This window comes from Papio anubis, chromosome 9, assembly GCF_008728515.1.
Source record: "Papio anubis isolate 15944 chromosome 9, Panubis1.0, whole genome shotgun sequence".
Lineage (NCBI taxonomy): Eukaryota > Metazoa > Chordata > Mammalia > Primates > Cercopithecidae > Papio > Papio anubis.
Window position 1 is genome coordinate 127,205,539 of NC_044984.1, and position 25,467 is coordinate 127,231,005.

Consider the following 25,467-nt stretch of genomic DNA (forward strand, 5'->3'; position numbering starts at 1 on the left):
AATGGTGAAACCCCGTCTCTACTAAAAATACAAAAAAATTAGCTGGGCGTGGTGGCGGGCGCCTGTAGTCCCAGCTACTCGGAGGCTGAGGCAGGAGAATGGCATGAACCCAGGAGGCGGAGCTTGCAGTGAGCCGAGATGGTGCCACTGCACTCCAGCCTGGGTGACAAAGCGAGACTCCCTCTCAATAAATAAATAAATAAATAAATAAATAAATAAATAAATGCACAGCAAATGCTTCCCAATTCAAATGCTGGGGACATTACCGAGCTGTATGTGCAGCTGAATCCAAGCTTCATAAAAACATTTGTTTCTCACGCCTGTAATCCCAGCACTTTGGGAGGTCGAGGTGGGCAGATCACGAGGTCAGGAGGTCGAGGCCATCCTGGCCAACGTGGTGAAACCTTGTCTCTACTAAAAATACAAAAAAATTAGTTGGGTGTGGTGGTGCGCGCCTGTTGTCCCAGCTACTCGAGAGGCTGAGGCAGGAGAATCACTTGAATCCAGGAGGCGGAGGTTGCAGTGAGCCGACATCGCGCGACTGCACTCCAGCCTGGCGACAGAGCGAGACTCTGTCTCAAAAATAAATAAATAAATAAATAAATAAAAATCGTGCTATTGCACTTCAGCCTGGTCGACAAGAGCGAAACTCCGTCTCAAAAAAAGACAAAACCCTGTTAGTATATTACATTTCATTTTGTTAACGATTAGGATGCATGTACGAATAGCTGGGAAGATGCAGCAAAATCTTAACGCTGAAGTGGTTTTTGTTCCCGTCTTTTTGCTTAACAGTCACATGTTAAACTTGGCAAAAGCAAACAAAGATAAGTTTTGGGTTTTTTTTAATGTGTTCATTGTCTTTTTAAATATGGTCTTGACCCAACATTCAGACCCTGGACTTGTGCATTAGGAAACATCTACATGGCAGCCGATAAACAAGGTCTCTGAGGCCGGGACTGTCTGGTCCAGGTGATGGGGCCTCTTCTGTAATAACATCCTGACAAATGATAAACGCTGTAATTTATACTACAGGACTTTACAGTCACTAGATCAGCTACAAAGAATACATGTGCTTATGTGGGAAAAAATAACATATGGAATGAAGTCCCTCTGTCACAGCCAGAGATGCCAGCCCATGACGAGTCGAAGCTAAGGGAAGGGTGTCAGCCAAGGGTGCAGATGTCCCGGCAGCCGCCTGCGGCTGGCGCTCTGCTGGCTACCCGACTACCCCCATAAGTGTTCACCCAGTCACTGCCACGCCCTCTCAGGGGAGGTGCTAATTCTATCCAATACCAGAAACCAAGCTGAAGCCATTTAAGAGCTTGGCTGCTCAGGGGCAGAACCGGAACTCAGGACCCGCGCTGTCCACCCGGCGGTGAGCTCAGGGGCAGAACCGGAACTCAGGACTCACGCTGTCCACCCAGCGGTGAGCTCAGGGGCAGAACCGGAACTCAGGACCCACGCTGTCCACCCAGTGGTGAGCTCTCGGTCCTGGTTCTGATGCTCCTCCAGCTCCCATACTCTGCTCTGAGCCAGGGGCATGATTTACCTAATGTCCGAGGACTCACTGTCAACGTCTGACAGCTCCAGCAGGTCCTCTGAACTCCCTTCTTCATCAGAAAAAGACCGCCTAACTTTGGGCTGCAGCATGTCTTGAGTGATTTTATTCCTGGCATCCATACTTTGCACATCTTCTTCACTGCGACTCTTGTCTAGAATTGAAAGAACACAGTGCCATTGGCCAGCAGTGAGACACAACAGGCAGACACAGCTCACACTGCTGGAAGCTTGTGTGCACAGTGCTGTGGAAGAGGGGTCTGGGTGGACTGCCCTCCCTCGCCTGGGTGCTGGTGGGTGGACCGCCCTCACTTGCCTGGGTGCTGGTGAGTGGACCGCCCTCACGTGCCTGGGTGCTGGTGGGTGGACCGCCCTCACTTGCCTGGATGCTTGCTTGGGTGCTGGTGGGTGGACCGCCCTCACTTGCCTGGGTGCTGGTGGGTGGACCGCCCGCACTTGCTTGGGTGCTGGTGGGTGGACCGCCCACACTTGCCTGGGTGCTGGGTGAGGTACGCTTCCACGAGGTTGTTGAGGATGTGGTTTTTACAGATACGCTCCACAGGACAGCGGCAGGTGGGGCACAGGGACGAGCGCTCCATCCAGCCCGAGTAGCAAGCCGCACAGAACGTGTGCATGCAGGGCTGCAAACTGAAAGCGTGAGAGGAGCGGTGTCCAGACAGTCCTACAGACGCAACCACCACCCTCGACCAAGGCCCACGGCAGCCCCACCACAGAAGGGCCTACAGGAGCTCAGCCATCGTTCAACCTAAAAACCCTTTAACTCAGTCTTCGTAAACGTAAAGAAATCAGAGGCCGGCCGGGCGCGGTGGCTCAAGCCTGTAATCCCAGCACTTTGGGAGGCCGAGACGGGCGGATCACGAGGTCAGGAGATCGAGACCATCCTGGCTAACATAGTGAAACCCCGTCTCTACTAAAAAATACAAAAAAAACTTAGCCGGGTGAGGTGGCAGGCGCCTGTAGTCCCAGCTACTCGGGAGGCTGAGGCAGGAGAATGGCGTGAACCCGGGAGGCGGAGCTTGCAGTGAGCTGAGATCCGGCCACTGCACTCCAGCCTGGGTGACAGAGCGAGACTCCGTCTCAAAAAAAAAAAAAAAAAAAAAAAAGAAATCAGAGGCCACATGGCCTCTGTGTTTTCAGGAGGCACAGAGGTGAGATTATGACTTCAGGAACACAAACAACGAGACACCAAGTGTTTCTGGAACAGAAGCTGGAAGGTTCTCACTCTTGAGTTCCCACGGAAAAGCAAGGAGGCCCTTCCTCAGCTGCCCCTGCATTCATTCCATGCTGAATACACCTTCCTGGCTAAGGAACATTTAAAATGTGCACAGTTCCTTCCATTTGTCTGCAGAGGTCACTGGGTCACACACGACCCACACACCCAAAACTTGTGGGGTCTACAGCCTCCAGCTCAGGGTTCCAGGTTTCCTCCCTGTTGGCGCCACAACTAAAATGCAAGTGGTGGCCATGCACGGTGGCCCACGTCTGTAATCCCAACACTTTGGGAGGCCAAGGCGGGCAGATTACCTGAGTTCAGGAGTTCGAGAACAGCCTGGCTAACATGGTGAAACCCCCGTCTCTACTAAAAATACAAAAAAATTAGCCAGGCGTGGTGGCGCACGCGTGTAATCCCAGCTACTTGAGAGGCTGAGGCAGGAGAATCACTTGAACACGGGAGGTGGAGATTGCAGTGAGCTGAGATCACGCCACTGCACTCCAGCCTGCGTGACAGAGCGAGACTCTAACTCCAAAACAAAAAACAAAAACAAAAACAAAAAACCAGCCTGGGCTACATGGCGCAACCCTGCCTCTACAAAAATACAAAACTCAGCAGGGTGGCTGGGAGCAGTGGCTCACGCCTATAATTCCAGCACTTTGGGAGGCGAAGGTGGGCGGATCGCCTGAAGTCAGGAGTTCAAGACCAGCCTGGCCAATATGGTGAAACCCTGCTCTACTAAAAAATACAAAAAATACAAAAAAAATTAGCCTGGTGGCACACGCCTGCAGTCCCAGCTGCTCAGGAGGCTGAGGCAGAAGAATCGTCTGAACCTGGGAATCTGAGGTTGCAGTGAGCCAAGATCGTGCCACTGCACTTCAGCCTGGTGACAGAGCAAGACTCCATCTAAAAAAAAAAAGGAATAAAAAATAAATACATAAATAACAATAAAATCAGAACATTAAAAAAAAAAGTCAGCCAGGCATAGTGGTGTGCACCTGTAGTCCCAGCTACTGAGGAGGCTGAGGTGGGAGAACCGCTCGAGCCCGGTAGGGAGAGGTTGCAGTGGGCTGAGATAGCGCCCACTCTTACCCGGGTGACAGAGCCAGACCTTGTCTAAAAAAGAAAAAGAAAATGGTAACCTCAGCAGATGCCAGGCCAAACAGAACCTGGAGGCTTGTTTCATGCCCAGCCCCGCCCCACACTGGACGAGGAACCTGCAGTGCCATGTTCCATGAGCCAAGGGTGAACGCAGTCGCACCTCACGCAGTCGTGTAGCAGGTCCTGGCAGATGATGCATGTCAGCGTCTCCTCCATCTTGTCTGGCTTCCCAGTCGCTGCTCTGACGTCCTCCTGGACGGTTTGGGTGTTTCTACGCGGTTGTGCGACCAACAACTGCAGGTTCAGGTCAAGGTCCCCGTCTACAAGAGAAAGGGATGTGTTCTGACTGTCGTAACCGAGGAAATACATGCAGTCGTTTTTTTTTTTTTTTTGAAACGGAGTCTTGCTCTGTTGCCAAGGCTGGAGTGCAGTGGTGCGATCTCGGCTCACAACAAACTCCACCTTCCAGGTTCACGCCATTCTCCTGCCACAGCCTCCCAAGTAGCTGGGACTACAGGTGCCTGCCACCACGCCCCACTAATTTTTTGCATTTTTAGTAGAGACAGGGTTTCACCGTGTTAGCCACGATGGTCTCGATCTCCTGACCTCGTGATCCACCCGCCTCAGCCTCCCAAAGTGCTGGGATTACAGGCGTGAGCCACCGCGCCTGGCACATGCAGTCTTTTGAGCTGACAAACATCTTCACCTGTAGAAAGAGAAAATCTCCAGGCCACAGATGTTCAGAACCAGAAGCAGAAAACACAGAGGCCTTGCCTTATCTTTGTATTTCCAAAGCGCATCTTTGGCTGGGTGAGGTGGCTCACACCTGTAATCCCAGCACCTTGAGAGGCCGAGGCAGTCTGACACCAGCCTGGCTGACACAGGGAAAACCCCGTCTCTACTGAAAATACAAAAATTAGCCGGAAATCGCTTAAACCTGGGAGGCAGAGGTTGCAGTGAGTCAAGATTGTGCCACTGCAATCCAGCCTGGGCAACAGAGTGAGACACTGTCTCAAAAAAATAATAATTAAATAAATAGGGTATTTTTCAGAAGGTCCAAAATAAATCTCATATTCCAATAGGTTTAAGTTTTGTTTTAGAGACATGGTTAATAACATTAAAAAAGACATTCAGGATGTGAGTTAGTGTTGAAGGCCAGCTGTCACGGTGTATGATGTCACTTTGTTTAAACACAAACTGGGACTCGTTTGTGTCACAGAAGAAAAGGCTGAAAACAGAGACTGAAGATGTCAACAGCAGCTCATATTTTTTTCTTCTGGTGTGTTTTTTTGTCTTTTTTTTTTTTTGAGATGGAGTCTCAAAAATGTGGTGTTGATTTCTTTACTTGAAACAAGTATACGAACAGTTTTGTGTGGTTTAATTGCTTAGCAATTCCAATGTCATTGGAGTTGAGAAGAAGGTAACATCTTGAGTTTTCTTTAACTTTTTTTTTTGAGACAGTCTCTCACTCTGTCGCCCAGGCTGGAGTACAGTGGCGTGATCTCAGCTCACTGCAAGCTCCACCTCCCGGGTTCCCGCCATTCTCCTGCCTCAGCCTCCCGAGTAGCTGGGAGTACAGGCGCCCGCCGCCACGCCTGGCTAATTTTTTGTATTTTAGTAGAGATGGGGTTTCACTGTGTTAGCCAGGATGGTCTCGATCTCCTGACCTCGTGATCTGCCCGCCTCGGCCTCCCAGAGTGCTGGGGTAACAGGCTAAGCCGCCGCGCCTGACCCTCTTCGGGTGTGTTTTCATTTTTCTATAATGCTGAGATGTTGGTAATCATCAATTAATTTTTATTTTTAATTAAATAAACTGCACACAATTTAAAAAGCCAAATATTTACAAGAAGCCAGATGCAATGGCTCACGCCTGTAATCCCAGCACTTTGGGAGGCTGAGGCAGGGAGATCACTTGAGCCCAGGAGTTCGAGACCAGCCTGGGCAATATAATGAAACCCCATCTCTACAAAAAATAAAAAAAAAAAATTAGCCGGGTATGGTAGCACGCAGCTGCGGTCCCAGCTACTCGGAAGGCTGAGGTGGGAGGACTCTCTGAGCCCAGGAGGCGGAGGCTGCAGTGAACCAAGACTGAGCCGCTGCGCTCTGGCCTGGATGACACAGCAAGATCTTGTCTCTTAAAAAAATGTATAGATAATACATTTAGAAGAAAACAAAGGCAGTCACCTTCTGCCTCAGCCGCTCCTCACCTGATTTCCCTCCTTGGAGGAAAACTACTTTCATGTCTTTGAGCTGTTTCTTCTGGTATTTACCTCTGTGTTTCTAAGTTATCATGGTACATGTTGATTTATCAATTTTAGACATCATCCCTGACATCTATTAACGTAGAGCAAAACTCTGAACTGAGACCCCCCCACCAACATTATGTTAACACAACCGTTAGTTCATGATATTGTATTTGTATTCTGCTTATGCAAGTATTCACTGCTGAGCCAAGTAGTGTACTAGATTGTTGTAGGACTTACACAATTTTTCATGTTTGCTAGAATTAAAATTTCCTCACTCCTGTGCTTATTTTTCCTATGTAACTGTTGCTGATTCTTTCCACACCTTCCCCATGCCGATCAACTCCACGTGTCAGACAACCTGTGAATGTGAAGATTTAAGCTACATTTTTAGAAATTATTGTCCTACCAGGACAGAGGGCTTTCTTTTTTGATTTTTATTTATTTATTTATTTATTTTGAGACAGAGTTTTGCTCTTGTTGCCCTGGCTGCAGAGCAATGGCACAGTCTTAGCTCACCACAACCTCCACCTGCTGGGTTCAAGCAATTCTCCTGCTTCAGCCTTTCAAGTAGCTGGGATTACAGGCATGAGCTGCCACACCCAGCTAATTTTTGCATTTTTAGCAGAGACGGGGTTTCACCATGTTGGCCAGGCTGGTCTAGAACTCCTGACCTCAGGTGATCTGCCCGCCTTGGCCTCCCAAACTGCTGGGATTACAGGCATGAGCCACGACGTCTGGCTTGATTTTTATTTTTACAGACCAAGTCTTGCTCTGTCGCCCAGGCTGGTCTTGATCACCTGACCTCAAGAGATTCTCCTGCCTTGGTCTCCCAGTGTTAGGATTACAGGTATGAACTACTGCACCTGGCCAGGAAGGAGGACTTTGAGATTAATTCTGCAACTCAGAACGGACTATTTCCAGACCAAGAGAATAGCCTGTAGTAAACCACAGTGCTATCGGGATTATGCAAACCACAAAAAACAGGCCCAGGTTTTCTGAATGAAAATGCCAGAGGTGTTCACAGGCATCAACCTGAGGCAGGGTCCACGTGCCCCTGCAGGAAGCAACGCCCCACAGCACAGAGCATGGCAGCGGCCCCTGCACGCCCCGGGAGCTCATGATAGGGCAGAGGACACACTCAACCAGATACTAACCTCCTTTCATTTTCTTCTTCACGGGCTCCAAATCCTCCTGATCCTGGGGTTCCAATGACGAAAAGGATGCAGGCTTTCTGTCTGGGAGAGCTGAGGCAAAGCTGGAGATTTTATCACTTGCCACGGAGGGACCACATCCTTTAGGGGAGATGCCACCACCCCCAGACTCTGTGAGAGGAATCAAACAAGACAAGTGCTGATCCATCCAGCTCAGGAGAGAACCACGACTGTAGGGTATCACTGACTGGAACCCAGTGCAGCTGGCAACCTAAGATGTCATAGTTTAGGAATGACAAGTGGCTTACCACGAGTGTGTGCTCACTCAACTCACATCTTCACTGTATTTGTGCCCATCTCTGTGTGGGGTGGAGCTGGGGGCAAGAAGCGCATTCACAGAGGAACAAATGCGGAAATGTCTTTGACCAGGTTTAGCCCTCGGGCAACAAGTCTAACTCAGGGTAAATCCACATATTTGTGGTCATATGATGCACACCGTGTCGTAAACTGTGTTAAAATAGAGGTTTGGGCCCGGTGTGGTGGCTCACACTTGTAATCCCAGCACTTTGGGAGGCTGAAGCAAGTGGATCACCTGAGGTCAGGTCGAGACCAGCCTAGCCAACATGGTGAAACCCCATCTCTACTAAAAATACAAAAAATTAGCCACGCATGGTGGCGGGCACCTATAATCCCAGCTACTCAAGAGGCTAAGGCAGGAGAATTGCTTGAACCCGGGAGGCGGAGGCTGCAGTGAGCCGAGATCGTGGCACTGCACTCCAGTCTGGGCAACAAGAGTGAAACTCCTTCTGGGGAAAAAAAATAAAAATAAAAAATAGAGGTCAGAGGCCGGGCATGGGGCTCACACCTGTAATCCTAATACTTTGGGAGGCCAAGGAGGGAGGATCACTTGATCCCAGGAGTTTGAGACCAGCCTGGGCAACAAAGTAAGACCCCCATCTCTACAAAAAATACAAAAAAGAAAAAATTAACTAGGCATGACAGTACGAGCCTGTGGTCCCAGCTACTCAGGAGGCTGAGGTGGGAGGATCTCTTGAGCCCAGGAGGTCAAGGTTACAGTGAGCTATGATCACGCCACTCTCCCCACCTGGGCAACAGAGCGAGACCTCTTTTTTTTTGAGATGGAGTCTTGCTCTGTCGCCCAGGCTAGAGTGCAGTGGTGCAATCCTGGCTCACTGCAACCTCCGCCTCCTGGGTTCACGCCATTCTCCTGCCTCAGCCTCCTGAGTAGCTGGGACTACAGGCGCCCGCCACCATGCCCAGCTAATTTGTTGTATTTTTAATAGAGACGGGCTTTCACCATGTTACCCAGGATGGTCTCGATCTCGTGACCTTGTGATCCGCCCGCCTTGGCCTCCCAAAGTGCTGGGATTACAGGCGTGAGCCACCGCGCCTGGCCAAAACTGGTTTTAAATAACATTCTCTTCTTGATGAACTCTGAAAACATCATGCTAAGTGAAAAGAGCCAGTCACGGCTGGGAGCAGTGGCTCATGCCTGTAATCCTAGCACTTTGGGAGGCTGAGGCGGGTAGATCACGAGGTCAGGAGATCGAGACCATCCTGGCTAACACGGTGAAACCCCGTCTCTACTAAAAATACAAAAAACTAGCCGGGCGTGGTGGCGGGCGCCTATAGTCCCAGCTACTCGGAGGCTGAGGCAGGAGAATGGTGTGAACCTAGGAGGCGGAGCTTATAGTGAGCCGAGATCGCGCCACTGCACTCCAGCCTGGGAGACAGAGCGAGACTCCGTCTCAGCAATAGAAAAAAGAGCCCAGTCACAATAGACCACGCATGATTCCATGTCTGTGAAGTGTCTAGAACAGAAAAATCCAGAGGCCAAAAGCACACACAGCTGCCAGGGGCCACGGGGAAGGGGACACGCAGAGTGACTGCTGATGGGCACCGGTTTCCTTTTGGTGTCAACGAGTAGTGACGGTCCCACAACCTTGTGATGTACTAAAATCCACTGAAATGTACGCTTTAGCTGGATGACTTTTATGGTATGTGAATTATAACCTCAAGGAAACTGTACAATACACCATGGTACTAGAGTCCCTGATCTTCACTTCTCTTGGGAAGTAAAGGGAACAACACAGTCAATATTGACTCCTACAGAAATCTTACTACTGAGAACCTCATGCCAGTCCTCAGTCGCTTATCTGTCTCTGTAACAACACAGGCAAAGAGTAGTGAACAAAAACTATGCAACCAGCACCAAGACCTCATGAGATGTGACCTCACCGCAACTGGAGGAACGCTCTCGCCCTGCAGGAGACGGCTCCGTGGAAGAGGCCAAGGCTGTGGGGAAGAGGTCTGATGTCGACGTTGATGGCTGTGGTTCCTCAAAGCACACCTGAGCGGTGGGCGACAACGGAGGGAGCCGGGGATCGGCCCCTGGCCCTGCACCTACACCTGCACCTGAGGCATCTTTGGTCCCATGGAACACATTTTCCTTGTTAGCTTCTGTAACCCAAAAGGAGCAGAAGGAGCATACATCCAGGGCTCAGGGAGACACTCTAGGGATTCAAACGCTCTTAAGAATGCAACAGCCCCAAGGCCAGGCACGGTGGCTCACGCCCGTAATCCCAGCACTTTGGGAAGCCAAGGCAGGTGGATCACCTGAGGTCAGGAGTTTGAGACCAGCCTGACCAACATGGTGAAACCCCATCTCTACTAAAAATATAAAAATCAGCCGGGTGTGGTGGTGAAACCTGTAATCCCAGCTACTCGGGAGGTTGAGGCAGGAGAATCTCTTGAACCCGGCAGGTGGAGGTTGCAGTGAGCCAAGATTGCACCACTGCACTCCAGCCTGGGCAACAAGAGCAAAACTTCATCTCAAAAAAAAAAAAACGGGAGGCTGAGGCAGGGGAATCGCTTGAACCCAGAAGGCGGAGGTTGCAGTGAGCTGAGATCGCACCACTGCACTCCAGCCTGGCGACAGAGTGAGATTTCATCTCAAAAAAAAAAAAAAAAGGAATGCTACAGCTCCTAATATGCATCCGCTTCTTTGCTATAATCTTACTTACCAAAGGATTCTTGTGTCATGCCTTGCTTTTCATTTAAAGATTCATAGAGGTATGCCACGTCTAAAAGAAAATTAATCAAATCAGAAACGTGGTGGCCCCTGTGCAAACTGAGAACTCATTTTTCTCTTCTGTTCTCCAGTCCATTTGTTTTTGTTGATTATTTTGACTCATCAGCTAATAACAAATTCATCAGTTCAAGAGTTTTTAAAAGAAGTAATCTAAAACATCTTTTCCAACTCAAAAGACATAAGCCTCGGGGAAAAATGGCATCAGGAGGCAGAAGAAGGTGAAGAATCTATGTCTCACTTATAACTTCAAACTACACAAAGGAGCAGATACAAGAGCCTTCTGTGTGGCAGGGGCTGGTTAAGTTTATACTGAAGATGCCTAAGACATATTTGCCCCATTCTTCCTCACCACTGTGGTCTTTAGGTATTTCAGGGGTGGCCAGGTGCGGTGGCTCTTATCTGTAATCCCAGCACTTTGGGAGGCCGAGGCAAGCAGATCACCTGAGGGCAGGAGTTCGAGACCAGCCTGGCCAACATGGCGAAACCCTGTCTCTACTAAAAATACAAAAATTAGCCAGGTGTGGTGGCATGTACCTGTAATCCCAGCTACCTGGGAGGCTGAGGCAGGAGAATCACTTGAACCCAGGAGATGGAGGCTGCAGTGAGCCAAGATCACGCCACTGCACTACAGCCTGGGCAACAGAGCAGAGTGAGACTCTGTCTCAAAAAAAAAAATTAAATAAGTACTGGCCGGGTGTGGTGGCTCATGCCTGTAATCCCAGCACTTTGGGAGGCTGAGGTGGGTGGATCACCTGAGGTCAGGAGTTTGAGACCAGCCTGTCCAGCAGGGCAAAACCTCATCTCTACTAAAAATACAAAAATGAGTCAGGCGTGGTGGCAGGCACCTGTAATCCCAGCTACTTGGGAGGCTGAGGCAGGAGAATCGCATGAACCCGGCAGGTGGAGATTGCGGTGAGCTGAGATCACGCCATTACACTCCAGCCTGGGCAACAAGAGCAAAACTCCATCTCAAAAAAAAAACAAAAGGATTTCAGGGGTGACCTTGGAAGGACTCCCATCACTTTCCTTGTCCTATACCGCCCTTGCACAAAACCAAAACGCAGACTTCTGGAGCTGAAAAAACTTACTGGAATCCAGTCTAACCTTTGATGTTTCCTGTAAGGTCTCCAAAAGCAGAGCCATCAGTGGCCTCCAGACCCCCGGTCCTAGGTTTTATCCCCATAACTCAAGTTCTTCTCCTGTAGAACCTAAGCCATCCCCGTGAGTTTCTCCCTGGCTGCCACGTTGGGATTGGCTGCTCAAGGCCACGGTGGTATTCCTGAGGAATGGCTGGACTCGACACTCCCACTCCTCAACAGACACTATTCACAACAGGAACCCACGTGAGCAAGAAAGGGGGTGTAGCCGGGAGGAACGTTCCTACGGGAAGCGGTGTAGCCGGGAGGAACGTTCCTACGCGTGCACAGCGGTGTAGCCGTCGGACCCTGGCAAGCGTTCCTCACGGGAAGCGGTGTAGCCGGTTCATTCTTCCTGTACACCAGGTAGATGACATCCCCACTCTGTAAAGGGCACGTCTGCTTCTTCACAACTTTCAGCTTGTTAATCACTGTTCCGTTGGTGCTGTAAAAAAACAAAAACACAATTTATTCTACTTAAAGTGACTTGGAGTTACGAGATTTTTTTTCTAGCACCATCAGCAAAGCAGCTCAATATGACCATTCTGGAAATACTTGTAGGAACGGCATAAATATGTAACGTCGCACACATCCGTGCACCCCTCATCATTCTCTCGAGAAATGGCTCACCCACTTCTCCCTGACTGACAGCCTAACCAGTCACCACACCTCCTCATGTGCTGGGCAGCTCTGCTGCTGCAGGCCTGGGTTCTCTCCTGTTTGCCTCCTACTGGACCCGGAGGCCTCGCCTGCAGTGTGGTGCTTCCACCTCCAGCCTCCCCTGAGCTGGACTTGCACTATCCACAGTTCCGTTCCCTGCAGCCGTCACGACCCCGGTGAGCTCATGCCTCCAATAAGTACTGATCCCTCCCAAGAGACTGGCTCTGGGCAGAAGCGGAATAAATGCCGGGCCATTAGCTGCAGGACACAGTCCTGCGCTCAGAGCCTGTGGTCTGGCTGCCAAACCCCTCGAGGCGCTCTGCCCTGGGAGAGGCCAATTCAGATGCTGCTGACCCAGGGACAGACAGGAGGAGGCTAAGTTGGTGGGGCAGGAAGTGCCTCCTGGGGACCTCTGAGACCTGATGGGAAATCAGGTGTTGGTCAGGTGACGAAGATCCAAGAGCACAGCATACCCGACACACAAAACGGCAACCAAACAAAACGATTGATTTCAGCCAAACCACACAGGCCTCAGCTCTGCAGCCTCACTCCTGAGGCCCCAGCAGTGGACAGAATTCACATCCGAGTGACCACCACAGTTTGCTGAGGTATGGGAGTGGCAAACGATTTCTGTAAACAGAGGGTAAACAGTGTAGGTTTTGCCATCACCTGGTCACCTGGTCACCATTGCCACTACCCAGCTCTGCCAACTGTAGCAGGAAAGCAAATGCAGACAGTAAGCAAATGAACTGCCATGGCCGTCTCCCTGTAAAACCTTCAAAACCAGGCAGTGGCTGTGTGTGCCTGAGTTCTGCTGTTGCAGTACAAAGCTGACCCTGAAGACGCAGTTTTGAGCTGTGCAGGTGCACTTATATACGGATTCTTTTCAATGACAGGTGCAGGTGCACTTATACATGGGTTCTTTTCAATGAGAGGTGCAGGTGCACTTATACACGGGTTCTTTTCAATGACAGGTGCAGGTGCCTTTATACATGGGTTCTTTTCAATGACAGGTGCAGGTGCACTTATACATGGGTTCTTTTCTTTTTTTTTTTTTTTTTTTTTTTTGAGACGGAGTCTCGCTCTGTCGCCCAGGCTGGAGTGCAGTGGCCGGATCTCAGCTCACTGCAAGCTCCACCTCCCAGGTTTACGCCATTCTCCTGCCTCAGCCTCCCGAGTAGCTGGGACTACAGGCGCCCGCTACCTCGCCCGGCTAGTTTTTTGTATTTTTAGTAGAGACGGGGTTTCACCATGTTAGCCAGGATGGTCTCGATCTCCTGACCTTATGATCCGCCCGTCTCGGCCTCCCAAAGTGCTGGAATTACAGGCTTGAGCCACCGCGCCCGGCCACATGGGTTCTTTTCAATGAGAGAGAGTGAACCCCACACACATGCTGGACTGACTTTCTGTGTCCTCGTGCTCCACAGGGCTAGCTACGGGGCACGAGTACACACAGATTTGGGTGCATCGGGGCACTGGAGCTGGAGTGACTTAGTGTTCTCATGCTCTGCAGGGCTGGCTACGAGGCTGGAGTGCGCACGGATTTGGGTGCATGCAGGGGCGCTGGAACCAATCCCCCCAGATGCCGAGGGGCGACTGCAGTCATCACTCATTCTCCTGCTCTTTCCAAACAAAAATCTGATTATTTCACTCCTCCGCTTACGCCCCTTCAATGACTCCTCACTGCTCTCAGGCTAAAGCCCAAGCTCCCTCGTGCGACTCTGCTGCTCACCACACGCTCTGACCACCTGGCCCTGCTCATGCTCGGGGACCCCCATACATGTGGTTCCTTCTGCTTGAGCAACCCTCCCCTCCAGCCCACCTCTGCCAAGAACGTGGCACACTCTTCTACATGCTGCTAGACGACCACCTGCCAACCCTGCCGTGAGAACAGCACACTCTCCACACGCTGCTAGAAGACGGCCTGCCACTTGCAGCAGATCTAAAAGACGCACATTCTGGCTGGGTGCGGGAGCTCACGCTTGCAATCCCAGCACGTGGGGAGGCTGAGGCAGGTGGATCACCTGAGGCCAGGAGCTCAAGTCCAGCCTGGCCAGCATGGTGAAACCCCATCTGAGCCGGGCGTGGTGGCGGCACCTGTAATCCCAGTTACTCAGGAGGCTGAGGCAGAAGAATCGCTTGAATCCGGGTGGCAGAGGTTGCAGTGAGTCGAGATCACACCAACTGCACTCCAGCCTGAGCCACAGAGCGAGACTCCATCTCAAAAAAGAAAAAACAACGGAATAGGCACATTCTGAGTGACACTGACACAGGCTTCCCTTTCAAGAATCATCCCAAGAAAACAGACATGAAAGCAGAGTTTGGGAAAGAGTCACTGCAGTGTTATTTATAGTAAAAAAAAGTCAAAACAATAAATGTCCACCAATAAGGGAAGTGACAAAGAAACTATCCTAAAATGACAAGAAGATGAGATAGATGCAGACGCAGGAACATGTGAAGCGCTCCACACAACACTGTAAGTGAAAAAAGCTTGGCCGGGCGCGGTGGCTCATGCCTGTAATCCCAGCACTTTGGAGGTGCATCACCTGAGATCAGGAGTTTGAGACCAGCCTGGCCAACACGGTGAAATCCCATCTCTACTAAAAACACAAAAAAATTAGCTGGGTGTGGTAGTGCGTGCCTATAATGCCAGCCACACGGGAGGCTGAGGCAGGAGAATCAATGGAACTTGGGACGTGGAGGCTGCAGTGAGCCGAGATTGCACCACTGCACTCCAGCCTGTGACAGAGTGAAACTCCATCTCAAAAAAAAAAAAAAAGAAGAAGAAAAAAGCTGACGCTACAACAGTATGCGTAGCGTAATCGCATTAATGCAAAATATATATACCTACACATGCATTTCTAATGTATGAACGGGATTTTGGAAAGCTTTCCACTTTCTAAGTTGAATATCCCTAAGCTGAATGTCCTTAATCAGATATCTGAAGTCCTAAACTTTTTGAGCACCAATAAGACACTCAAAAAATACCCACTGGAGCATTTCAGAATTTTGAATCAGACACGCTCAATTGGTAATTATAATGCAAACATTCTAAAATCTGAAAAAATTCAAAATCTAAACACTCTAGTCCCAATCATTTCAGATACTCAATCTGTACTTAAGTTGTACAAGAACGAGAATTTATTAGTTTTAAAAAACGATTTTTGGATTTGAGGGAAATAAATCAAACCTGAATAGGCTTGCAAGAACTAAAAATCACGAGCATCTTTTAAGTCTTATTTCTGAGACATATTTAATTTGAATACATTCAAGAAGGGTCATAGATACCAAAGTGTCACTAAGTGTCCCATCCTGGAAACCAGGAAATACGTCTTCTTATACCTTGGGAGCCTAATTAACTACAGTCATGTCCCAGATAATAACTTTTGTTTTGTTTTGAGACGCAGTTTCACTCGCTTCTCAGGCTGGAGTGCAATGGCGCCATCTCGGCTCACCGCAATCTCCACCTCCCAGGTTCAAGTGATTCTCCTGTCTCAGCCTCCCGAGTAGATGGGATTACAGGTGCATGCCACCATGCCCGGCTAATTTTTGTATTTTTAATAGAGACGAGGTTTCTCCATGTTGGCCAGGCTGGGCTCGAGTTCCTGACCTCATCTGCCTGCCTCAGCCTCCCAAAGTGCTGGGATTACAGGTGAGCCACCACGTCCAGCCTGGTAATAACGTTTTGTTCAACAGATGCATATACGGTAGTAGTCTCATAAAACTAAAATATCCTATTTTTACTGCACCTTTTCTATGTTTAGATAGATAAATACTTTTACCATTGTGTTACCACTGCCTATAGCATTCAGTTCAGTGGCACGCTGTTCAGGTTTCCAGCCTGGGAGCAACAGGCTGCACCATGTAGCCTAGGTACATAGTAGGCTATACCACCAGGTTGGTTTAAGCATACTCCATGATGTTTGCAAGATGATGGAATTGTCTAATGACACATTTCTCAGACTGTATCCGTGTTGCTAAGGGACACGACTGTGCTGTGTTATAAAAATGAGCCGCTGTTATCACACCAAAGACAGCATTTCTTCTCCTCCTCAGCCGTGGCACACAGCACACTAGCACGGAGTCAGGCTTCTTAAGGTACAAGAAGAAACACCAAAAGAAGCTCAGAACATACTCACCTGGTATCTTCCAGTGTCACCTGACCTGATTTTTCATCCACTACAATTTTACAGTGATCTCCAGAGACCAGTTTATTGCCGGGGAACGAAAGGTCGCAACCTACAAAAGACAGGGTGGGATGACATGGAATATGACCGTGGGAACTGTGAACCCTAATGCCCTTTGCTTTACCAAAGTATGTGGTTCAAACTCAGGATCCCCCTTGTACATATGTAAGAAAAACACTTAACCAAGACAGTTATGAAAAAAAAATTTTTTTTTTTTTTTTTAAGACAGAGTCTTGCTTTGTTGCCCAGGCTGGAGTGCAGTGGCGCAATCTCAGCTCACTACAAGCTCCACCTCCTGGGTTCACACCATTCTCCTGCCTCAGCCTCCCAAGTAGCTGGGACTACAGGCACCCACCACCATGCCTGGCTAATTTTTTGTATTTTTAGTAAAGATGGGGTTTCACCGTGTTAGCCAGGATGGTCTCGATCTCCTGACCTCGCAATCCACTCCCCTTGGCCTCCCAAAGTGCTGGGATTACAGGCGTGAGCCACCGCGCCCGGCCCGTCCTGAATCTTTCTGAATCCCCACCCTCTCAAAGACACCCATCAACACCTCTAGCTACACACAGCCTCTCAAATGACAATTTTACAGCCGGGCACAGTGGCTCACACTTGTAATCTCAGCACCTTGGGAGGCCGAGGCAGACAGATCACGAGGTCATGAGTTCGAGACCAGCCTGGCCAACATAGTGAAACCCCATCTCTACTGAAAATACAAACATTAGCCAGGCATGGTGGCAGGCGCCTGTAATTCCAGCTACTTGGGAGGCTGAGGCAGGAGAATCGCTTGAACCTGGGAGGCGGAGGTTGTTGTGAGCTGAGATCATGCCATTGCACTCCGGCCTGGGCAAAAAGAGTGAAACTCCGTCTCAAAAAAAAAGAAAAGGCCGGGCGCGGTGGCTCAAGCCTGTAATCCCAGCACTTTGGGAGGCCGAGACGGGCGGATCACGAGGTCAGGAGATCGAGACCATCCTGGCTAACACGGTGAAACCCCGTCTCTACTAAAAAATACAAAAAACTAGCCGGGCGAAGTGGCGGGCGCCTGTGGTCCCAGCTACTCGGGAGGCTGAGGCAGGAGAATGGCGTGAACCCGGGAGGCGGAGCTTGCAGTGAGCTGAGATCCGGCCACCGCACTCCAGCCTGGGCGACAGAGCCAGACTCAGTCTCAAAAAAAAAAAAAAAAAAGAAAAAAGAACAAAGGCTTTTTAATATCTCATCATTAATCATTACTGCTTATAATAATCTATAAGGATACATAGAGATACTATAAGACACTAAAGGCAATTAAAAAGTGAAGGGTTTGGTCAGGCGACAGTGCCATGCAAATGTACTTTTCCCAAATGTTCCACATAGAATGACACCCTGAATCTGCTTTGGCCTGAGCCTTGCTCCCATCACTGACCTATGGGTGTGTGAATCAGAGACTCAATATTGTCAAGATGCCAGCTGTCCCCTAGGATTGTTTCATACATTCAAGGCAATTCCAATAAAAATCCCAGAGGGCTTGCAGACACTGACAAGCTGACTCTAAAGTTCACAGAAAAAAACTGTAGAATAACCAAAGCAATTTTGAAAAAGAATGAAGTTGGAAGACTCACATTACTTAACGGACTTACCATCATGCTATAGTAATCAATACAGTATTGTAGCCGTGTAAGGATGGCCAGAGACAAACGTAAAACCTAAAACTATGAAACTTCCAGTGGAAAAGACAGGTGAAAATCTTAGTGCCGTCGGGTCTGGCATGGACTTCACAGACAGGACACAAAAAGCACAAACCAGGAAAAAAAAAAGTCAGCTGAGGTTCGTCAAAAGTAAAATCTGGGCCAGGCACGGTGGCTCACGCCTGTAATCCCAGCACTTTGGGAGGCTGAGGCGGGTGGATCACGAAGTCAGGAGATCGAGACCATCTGGCTAACATGGTGAAACCCCGTCTCTACCACGATTACAAAAAATTAGCCTGGCGTGGTGGCGGGCGCCTGTAGTCCCAGCTACTAGGGAGGCTGAGGCAGGAGAATGGGTGTGAAACCGGGAGCCGGGCACAGTCAGCCCGTGGCTGCACTCCAGCCTGGGCTGACCCGAGACCTGGCGAGGACTCTCAAAGAAAAACAAATTCTGGGCTGGGAGGTGTGGCTCCAGCCTATATAATCTCAGCAGCACTTTGGGAGGCCGGTGGTGGATCACAAGGTCAGAATTTTGAAAGGACCAGTCACAGCCAACATAGTGAAATCCCGTCTCACTGAAATACAAAAATAGCGAGCGTGGTAGTCGTTAACACCTGATGCTGGCTACACACAGGAGAATGAGGCAGGAGGAATCATGTATGAGACAGCGAGATTGGAAGTTGCAGTGGGCGGATTAGCACCACTGTACTCAGCCTGGGCGACAAGCGAGACTCTGGCTCAAAAAAAAAGGCTGGGCAGCTCCCAGCCTGTAATCCCAGCATTTTGGGTGGCCTGCCAAGGCGGGCGGATCACTTCAGGCCAGGAATTCAAGACCAGCCTGGTCAACATGGAGAAACCCTGTCTCTACTAAAAATACAAAAATTAGCCAGGCATGCAGTGCTTTGCTTTGCATAGTTCCACTACTCAGAGGCTGAGGGGGAGAATCACTTGAACCAGGAGGCAGAGGGTGCAGTGAGCTGAGATCACACCACTGCAACCCAGCCTGGGCGACAGAGCAAGACTCTTAACTCAAAAAAACAAACAAACAAAAATAAACAGGTGCAAACACATTATAAGGGGTGACAGTAAACAAAAAAAATTTGCTTCCAAACAGCACATATTTCCCATCCTCACTCCTTTTTAAAGTATAATGTCAGAGCTAATTTATTAATTTTCACACAAACTAAACATTTTTGTTGACAGGACCAGTACATTTCCCTCCCCATACAAAGGCTACAGGAGAAAATCAAACTACCAGATGGTTACTTGGGAGCCTGGAGGCAGTGAATGTGGAGGCTGAGGGAACTTCCTCTCACTAATTGTATGACTTTGTTCAAGTTCTTAGCTTTCCAGGTTCATTAAATAAATAAATATTCTAGGATATTTATTCTAGGGGCTGAGATCTTTGTTAATGTAGGCACTTTATTTATTCTAGGGGCTGAGATCTTTGTTAATGTAGGCACTACATCTATAAATTTCCCTCGAGTACTGCCTTGGCTGCATCCTAAACGTCTTTTGGTGTATTCTATTTTTGTTTCATTTGTCTCAAAATATTTTTAAAGGTTTTCCCCTGTAAAGACTTATTTGACCCATCGCTTGCTTTTAAGGGTGTGGTGTTTAATGTCCATATATCTGTGAATTTTCCACTTTTCCTTCTGTTATTTTTAACTTTGTTCCATTATAATCAGAAAAGATACTCTGTACAGCAACGAATGTGACAATATTGCATTCCGGAGAGTATATTAACACAACTACTTTATAAAGTTGTAACGAGGGCTAAATGATGTGCATGAATCATGCGCAAGAGTGGGTGGGCAGAACGCCGAATAAACACCAGTTCTCACGTGAGAGTTCACTCCACCGAAAAATCTGGAGCTCACTGCACCGCCGCCCCTGTGGCCTGCCCGCAACCGGATGGCTCTGCCCGGCCCGGCCCGGCCCCCGCCCCCGCCCCCGCCCCGCACCTCGTCTCCGCCCGATGGTCCACTCCCGCTTCCTCAGGAGGACGTGCGGCTCGCCCTCCTCGGCGCCCAGGCGCAGGAGCCGTCCCCAGGGCTGCGGCGGCGGCGGCTGCTTGCCTTCCTCGGGCCGCTCCATCGGGATTCACATCTGCGGAGACCCCGGAAACGCCCGTGGAGACTCCCGACCCCAGAGGCCGAGACTCGGCGCCCGCCCCACCCCGCGAGCCCTGGCCCGGCCGCCCGCGCCCACGCAGCCCCGCGGCCCGGCCCAGACGCCGGCGGGCGCCCCCTCCCACGGCCGCAGCCAGGTCCCCCTTCGCGGTCCGCCGCAGCCCTCTCGCCAGCCGCGCTTACCCCCGCCCCGCGTCGAACCCGGAACCGGCTGCGCCGCCGCCGCTGTCAACAGACATTGCGGCTCCCTCAGCTGATCCGCGGGGCGGGGCCAGCGGCGTCTGCGCCCCGCGATTGGCTGGCGGCGGCGCTCACCGAGAGCGGCGGCTAGAGCGGAGCCGGGAGTGGCCAGCGAGAGTAGGCGCGTGGCGGAAGCGCGGCCATCTTTGATCCTGGCCGGGAGACTTCGTCGCCTGCGGATCACGGAAGTGGCTGCGGTGGGCGCCATGTTATGTTGGGGCAGAAAGGACGGGGAACTTCCGGATTGGAAGCCCCTAGGATTCTGAAAGCCCCGCTGAGCTGCGGATGAGTCCTAGGAGTCGAAGACGGTCCACCTTAGTTGTCACGAGGTAGTGCACGTGGAGACCCTTTCGGGTACAGCTGCACACAGCGGATCACACAGATCCGAAGTCTGAAGCACAGGGCGCGCTCCGGGAGTGGGAGCGGCTGCGTTGTGGGCAGGGCGGACGCGGGGCCACGTCTTGGCGGGTGTTTTGCGGTGTCTTCCCGTTCTGAAAGCGCGTACCCTTTACCTCAGTATCCCACTTTTTGGAATCCCGAGACGTTCACGCGTGTGCTCCAGAGAAGGGCGCCAGAGGGTATTCCCTGAAAGTGAAAGGTTGGCGAAAGCGGAGTAAACACGGCGAGGTGCGTCCACAGGGAGTCTGTGCGGTTTGAAGGAACCAGCCAATGTCTGCACTGATGAGGAGCCCCCAAGTGCGGTTTTAAAAGGGTGAAGCAGGACCCGCCGCAGTGATTTATGCCTGTAATCTAAGTGCTTTGGGAGGCCTAGGCAGGAGGATCTCTTGAGCCCAGGAGTTCGAGATTAGCCTGAGACCTCATCGCTACCAAAAAAAAAAAAAAAAGTCGGCATCCATTTGTGTAAAACAAACCATATATACACGCATATATGCATATATAAACATTTGTATATATAGTTATAGGCATGTAGCAGGACGAGCAGCAGACAAAACTCCTCAGACACCGAGTTAAAGAAGGAAGGGGTTTATTCAGCCAGGGGCATCGGCAAGACTTCTATCTCAAGAGCCGGGCGAGTGAGCGATTCCTGTCCCTTTTAAGGTCTCACAACTCTAAGGGGGTGCATGTGAGAGGGTCGTGATTGATTGAGCAAGCAGGGGGTACATGACTGGGGGCTGCTTGCACCGGTAATTAGATCGGAACAAAGCAAGACAGGGATTTTCACAGTGCATTTCTATACAATGATTGTAATCTATAGATAACAGAACCAATTAGGTCAGGGGTTGATGTTTAACTACCAGGCCCAGGGTGTGGCGCCGGGCTATCTGCCTGTGGATTTCATTTCTGCCTTTTAGTTTTTACTTTTTCTTTCTTTGGAGGCAGAAATTGGGCGTAAGACAATATGAGGGGTGGTCTCCTCCCTTAGGCATAGTTATCTGTACCTTGTAAACCAAAAATAAATTTGTAAGCCCCCCAACCAACTGAATGAACTGATTCTCTCAATGTCAAAGTTAACCTGAAAAACCAGTTCAGTCCCTGATGGGAAGCAGGGTTTGGACATGTCCCATTATACTCTCCTCCCTTTGGAATTCAGGTATAACTGACCAGCATCGACATTAAAACAGACACCTTAAGGCTGACCAAACAGACTGTAGTATTAAAATACATCACATGACAAATAGCAGGCCCTGGAAGAAAACGAAGTATTTTACCCAGACATGCATTTCTTTAACATAGTTTTATGTAACCCTGTAGAACTGTCTCCTGGGGGAAATCTATTTTGTAGAGAATCTCCTTCCTTTTCCACATCTTTTGCTGATCCAGGAGAGAACGTAAGAGTCTGGCACCTTTTTAATTCTGATAAGAAACATTTACCACCTATTCTTTCTGAAGCCTGCTGCCTGGAGCTGCATCCGCATAAGAATGGCCAGGATGGTGGTGTTCAAGCCTGTAATCCCAGCACTTTAGGAGGCCGAGGTGGGTGGATCACTTGAGCCCAGGAGTTCCACACCATCCTGGGCAACATAGGGAGACCCCGACTTAGCTGGGCGTGATGACAGCACATGCCTATCGTCCCAGCTACTCGGGAGGCAGAAGTGGGCAGATTCCTTGAGCCCACTGCAATCCAGCCTGGGCAACAGAGACCCTGTCAAAAATAATAATAAAATGGAACCTTGGGCTCCCTTATCTTAACCCAGACACTCCTTTCTATTGATTCCAGGTCTAACTCTTTCAACCAAGTGCCAGTCAGAAAATCTTTGACTCCATCTATGAACTTTCTCCCTAAAATGTGTAAAACCTGCGGGGCGCGGTGGCTCACGCCTGTAATCCCAGCACTTTGGGAGGCTGAGGCAGGTGGATCACGAGGTCAGGAGTTCAAGACCACCCTGGTCAAGATGGTGAAACCCCGTCTCTACTAAAAGTACAACAAAAATTAGTCGGGCGTGGTGGCAGGTGCCTGTAATCTCAGCTACTCAGGAGGCTGAGGCAGAGAATTGCTTGAACCCAGGAGGCAGAGGTTGCAGTGAGCTGAGATCGTGCCACTGCACTCCAGCCTATTGACAGAGTGAGACTCCGTCTCAAAAAAAAAAAGTATAAAACCAAGCTGTAGCCCCACCACCGTGGGCACAGGGTCTTAGGACCTCTTGGGACTGTGCTGTGGGCCGTGATCACTCACTTTTGGCTCAGAATAAACTTCTTCAAATATTGTACAGTTTGACTCTTTTAACTGATAATGTGTACATACAAATATGTTTATGAAAATCTCTGTAGAAAGGATACACAAGGAAAAGGCGGTGGCTTCCTCTGGAACATGGACTTGAAGTCAAGGGGGTAATGAAGACTTACCTTTCACTATATATTTGTCTCAGTCTGAGTTCCACCAGAAAAACAGAACCAAAATCGGTAGGATGATGGAGAACACAGCATGACCCATGAATTCCATGAGCATGGGCCCACGGTGTACCTCATTTACTGTGAAGTGGGTACTTTGATCCGAAGCAATGCCATTGTTACAGGAAAAAGAGGCGTTCCAGTCCAGGCTCCATGAAAGGGTTCTTAGATCTTACACAGGAAAGAATTTGAGGTGAGTCACTGAGCACAGTGAAAGAAGCAAGTTTATCAGAATCTATTCTGTTACAGAATAAGGCAGCCTCAGAAAGCAGAAGGAGGAACGCTGTACCACAAACTCTTAAGGAGCTACAATTAAACCTGGAATGTGCAGATGTGCTCACTAAAGGTAAGGCTGTTGGTGCTATCAGTGACCATTAATCCTTCAACCCAAGCCTGCTCATTAAGGTTCTCTCTGAGTAAAGTGGGCTGCACTCTTAGGACATCTGGACATTCTGCAGGCTTGGTGGGAGATGTCCCGTATGATCATAAATATTTCTGCAATTATAATTGGTGGTCAGCTTAGAATGTGGCTATTTTCAGACCATAACAACCTTACAGGTGCCTTGTGAGTGCCTGGCTACTCACCTTAAGATAGAGTCATTCTAGTCATGTTTTATTAAACCAGCGACCTGGTAGACAGAGCTTTCTCTAATGCCACGACAGTGGATAAGGCATTCTGTGAGTCCACTCATTCTGTGAGTTTTGGCACAGTCATTGCATGATGATGGAATGCTACTCTGTATGCCTCACTTTATGACTTGGTAGGTCAGATAACACTGAGTTCGTGATGAGCAGCTCAGGTCATGCAGTAACTTGGTGGTCCCTGGTTAATTATTCAGTCCCTAATACTGTCTAGTAGCAAGCCAAAAGCTGGTTGTCAAAAGAAGAGTTCGGGTGGAGGCAAGCACTTCTCAGACCTCGGCTGCGCTGCCCTAGGAGTGCTGAGCCCGCAGAACCACAGCCATGACTGAGACCAATGTGAATCCGAAGGCCTAGCCCCTCGCCGATGCCCACCTCACCAAGAAACCACTGGAGCTCGTTCAGTAGTCATGTAACTACAAGCAGCTTCAGAAAGGAGCCAAAGAGGCCACCAAAACCCTTAATGGGGGCATCTCTGAGTTCATCGTGATAGCTGCAGACACCAAGCCACTGGAGATCATTCTGCACCTCCACTGCTGTGTGAAGACAAGAACGTGCCCTACGTATTTGTGCGCTCCAAGCAGGCCCTGGGGAGAGACTGTGGGGTCTCCAGGCCTGTCATCACCTGTTCTGTCACCATCAAAGAAAGCTCACAACTGAAACAGCAGATCCAATCCATTCAGCAGGCCATTGAAAGGCTCTTAGTCTAAACCTGTGGCCTCTGCCACGTGCTCCCTGCTAACTTCTCCCATGAGGTTGTGTATCATATTGTCCGTGTTAGCATGTAGTATTTTCTGCTACTCTCTATTGTAAAATGTTGAAGTACAAAAAAAAAAAAAAAAGTAATTATCCGCAGACAATGTCAGGGCTTTACACCAGAATCCTAAAAGTCTACATTGTGATTCTCCTATGCGGGCCTGCCAAGGCTCCACCCAGCATTGCTCTCTGCCACTGACATGTCAAGCAGCATTGGATCTGCTGGGTCATGTGACCAAGTCGCTGGGCAGCTTGCACAACAGCCTGCACCTGTTGCAGAGCCTTCACTTGTTCTGGGCCCCACTCAAAACTAGCAGCTGGCTGGGAGCTCAAGCCTATCATTCCATCACTTTGGGAAGCCGAGGTGGGTGGATTACCTGAGCTCAGGAGTTCGAGACCAGCCTGGCCAACATGGTGAAACCCCCGTCTCCACCAAAAATACAAAAAATTAGCTGGGTATGGTGATGCACACCTGTACTGGGGAGGCTAAGGTGGGAGGATTGCTTAAGCCTGGGAGGCGGAGGCTGCAATGAGCCATGATCGTACCACTGCACTCCAGCCTGGGCAACAGAGTGAGACCCTGTCTCAAAAAACAAACAAAAAGAAACCTTTTATTTATTTATTTATTTTTGAGACAGAGTCTCACTGGATCACCTAGGCTAGAGTGCAGTGGCATGATCTTGGCTCACTGCAACCTCTGCCTCCAGGGTTCATGCAATTCTCCCTGCCTCAGCCTCCCAAGTACATGAGATTACAGGCGCCTGCCACCACGTCTGGCTAATTTTTTATATTTAGTAGAGAT

The 25,467-nt window shown here is 49.7% G+C and overlaps 1 protein-coding gene and 1 pseudogene across 12 annotated transcripts in view; one reads left to right on the forward strand and one right to left on the reverse strand.

The window, feature by feature from the left end:
- The window catches only part of CHFR (checkpoint with forkhead and ring finger domains), a 33,599-nt gene extending 13,117 nt beyond the window's left edge, over positions 1 to 20,482 (reverse strand). For 2 of the 11 annotated variants that reach the window (XR_004176263.1, XM_031650958.1), the window contains exons 1-7: positions 10,334 to 10,835; positions 9,549 to 9,770; positions 7,293 to 7,460; positions 4,053 to 4,212; positions 3,884 to 3,907; positions 2,051 to 2,205; positions 1,550 to 1,712 (exon numbers count right to left, since the gene is read on the reverse strand). Coding sequence is in view for 10 of the 11 variants with exons in the window: in XM_031650958.1 (XP_031506818.1) it covers positions 1,550 to 1,712; positions 2,051 to 2,205; positions 3,884 to 3,907; positions 4,053 to 4,212; positions 7,293 to 7,460; positions 9,549 to 9,770; positions 10,334 to 10,352 (911 nt within the window). In the remaining variant the exon portion in view is untranslated. Of the gene's footprint in view, positions 1 to 1,549; positions 1,713 to 2,050; positions 2,206 to 3,883; positions 3,908 to 4,052; positions 4,213 to 7,292; positions 7,461 to 9,548; positions 9,771 to 10,333; positions 10,837 to 11,879; positions 11,983 to 16,336; positions 16,437 to 20,012; positions 20,158 to 20,363 lie in introns of those variants that run through there. The other 9 variants (XM_031650957.1, XM_031650956.1, XM_031650961.1 and 6 more) reach the window with 8 other exon arrangements.
- A 2,428-nt stretch (positions 20,483 to 22,910) lies between these two features.
- Positions 22,911 to 24,756, forward strand: LOC108581179 (annotated as a pseudogene). The gene has a single exon (XR_004176264.1). The product of XR_004176264.1 is annotated as an NHP2-like protein 1 pseudogene (transcript).
- The last annotated feature ends 711 nt before the right edge of the window (positions 24,757 to 25,467 follow it).